This window comes from Myotis davidii, unplaced genomic scaffold, assembly GCF_000327345.1.
Source record: "Myotis davidii unplaced genomic scaffold, ASM32734v1 scaffold1364, whole genome shotgun sequence".
Classification (NCBI taxonomy): Eukaryota; Metazoa; Chordata; class Mammalia; order Chiroptera; family Vespertilionidae; genus Myotis; species Myotis davidii.
In genome coordinates this window covers 603,771-605,747 of record NW_006295736.1, presented here as the reverse complement: position 1 = coordinate 605,747, position 1,977 = coordinate 603,771, and the positions used below count along the sequence as shown (strand labels likewise).

The 1,977-nt window shown below is 63.8% G+C and overlaps 1 protein-coding gene across 1 annotated transcript in view; it reads right to left on the bottom strand.

Annotated features, from left to right (window-relative positions):
• Nucleotides 1-1,977, bottom strand: part of ADCY1 (adenylate cyclase 1 (brain)) — a 64,454-nt gene that overhangs the window by 39,591 nt on the left and 22,886 nt on the right. The window contains exons 11-12 of the mRNA XM_015568211.1: nucleotides 676-1,152; nucleotides 7-131 (exon numbers count right to left, since the gene is read on the bottom strand). Of these exons, the coding sequence (XP_015423697.1) occupies nucleotides 7-131; nucleotides 676-1,152 (602 nt within the window). The remainder of the gene's footprint in view (nucleotides 1-6; nucleotides 132-675; nucleotides 1,153-1,977) is intronic.

Genomic DNA, 1,977 nt, shown 5'->3' with positions numbered 1-1,977 from the left:
ACTGACCTGGATCCTGCCCGGGACGCCCGTGCTGTCCATCCGACTGGCCACATTGACGGTGTTGCCCCAGATGTCGTACTGCGGGCGGCGCGCCCCGATCACACCGGCCACCACCGGCCCCACGTTGATGCCTGGAAGGCACAGCCACGGGGTTCGCGGGGAAGCTTCCCGGGACGGCGCCCCCTTCTGGATGGCAGGTTCCCGGGTCTCCTGGCCCAGTGCCCCTTCCTAAAGCTGGGCCCCATGCCTCACAGGTGTACCCCTGCAGGGTCCTGCCACGGGGGTCTGTGGGACCCTGTGCCCCTGGGCTCCCTTCCCAGAAAGAACAGGGCTCCTGGCCCGGCCGGTGTGGCCCAGTGGATAGAGCCTCGATTCCGGTCAAGGGCGCATCCCCAGGGTGTGGGCTCAGTCCCTAGTGGGGGGCGTGCAGGAGGCAGCTGATCAACGATGCTCTCTTGTCATTGATGTTTCTCTCTCCCTCTCCCTTCCTTCCTGGAATCAATAAAAATATTTAAAAAAAGAAAAGAACAGGGCTCCTGGACGAGACCCCGCGGCTGTTCACAGCCTCAGGACGCCCTGATGGGGGGTGGGGGCCCTTCGCTCGAGGCCTGGGGCCCGGCCGCCCCAGGGGGGCCGCCGCCAGCGCTGGGGCGGGTGCGGGCCGGGGCCACCTACCCACGCGGAGCACGAAGTCATTGTAGGACTGGTAGTTGATCTCGTCCAGCACATGGAACATCTCAAGGGCGAAGTCGGCCAGCGCGCCCAGGTGGGCGGAGACGCACCTCTTAGCCTGCACGTGGACGACACGGGCGTCACATTCAGGGGAAACAAGGGCAGAGGGGCAGGGGCACCCGCCGGCCAGCTGCCGGGGGCGGGACCAGCCTGTAGCCCCAGTGGGATCGGGGACCCACATCCACCAGGCAGCCTCCGCGCGGGGCCGTTCCGTGGCCCGGGAATGGCTCATCTTCTTCAGGGATTTGCAGCCCCTGCAGCCCCTGGGGGTGCTCAGCACCCCCACTGTGCAGGCAGGGGCCTGAGACAGAGGCGCCGAGGTCAGTCGGGGGTCTGCGGGCGCTGACCGCCAACCGTAACAGGCGTCCGCCTGGCGCGTCCCCCATTTCCCTCCGGGTGTGGGTCTCTGTGAGTGACGCCCTCATCGCTACCCAATGACTTTCTCTCTCTCTGATGGCTTTTGACGTCTGCTTTGTCTGAAACTGAGACAGCTGCTTGCGTTTTTTTATTCCCGCCACCACCGTGTGTCTTTCCACCTCCTTCCATTTTTAATGCATCTCCGTGGGCCTTGGTATCTTTTAAAGTGTGTTTCTTGTGGAAACCTAGCTGGGTCTCTTTTATAAGCCACTCTGTCCGTCTGTCCGTCCGTCTGTCCGTCTTCTACTTGGTGTGTTTACCATTCCCATTAGAGGGATCGCTGGGCCCCGGCCGGTCTGGCTCAGTGGACAGAGCGCCAGCCCACAGACAGAAGGGAGGGTCCTGGGTTCGATTCTGGTCAAGGGCACGTCCCTCGGTAGCAGGCTCCATCCCTGGCCCTGGTCGGGGCGTGCGGATCGGGAGGCAACCAGTCCATGTGCGTGTCTCACACCATGTTCTCCTCCTGTCTCTCCCTCTCCCTCCCACACCCTCTAACGATCAATATCCTCGGGGAGGATTGACAATAACGTAAATAAGTAAAGGGGTTGCTGGGGCAGGCGGACCAGCGTCTGCCAGATCCACGTCTGCTTTCCACCCGCTGCATTCTGTTGTTCTTCTTTCTCTTTTCCTGCCCTTTGAGGGGGGTGGGGGGGGACAACCTGTGGACTTGACTCTCAGCTCTGCCCTGGGGCGGGGACGCTCAGACCGGCCTCTGGGCCGACTCCCAGCTGGAGGCCGTGTCTGGAGAGAGCCAGGCTCTGCCCCTGCCCCTGGGCGGGGGGCAGACGAGGCCCACGGGGGGAGGAGCCGAGGGCCCAGGGCAGCGGG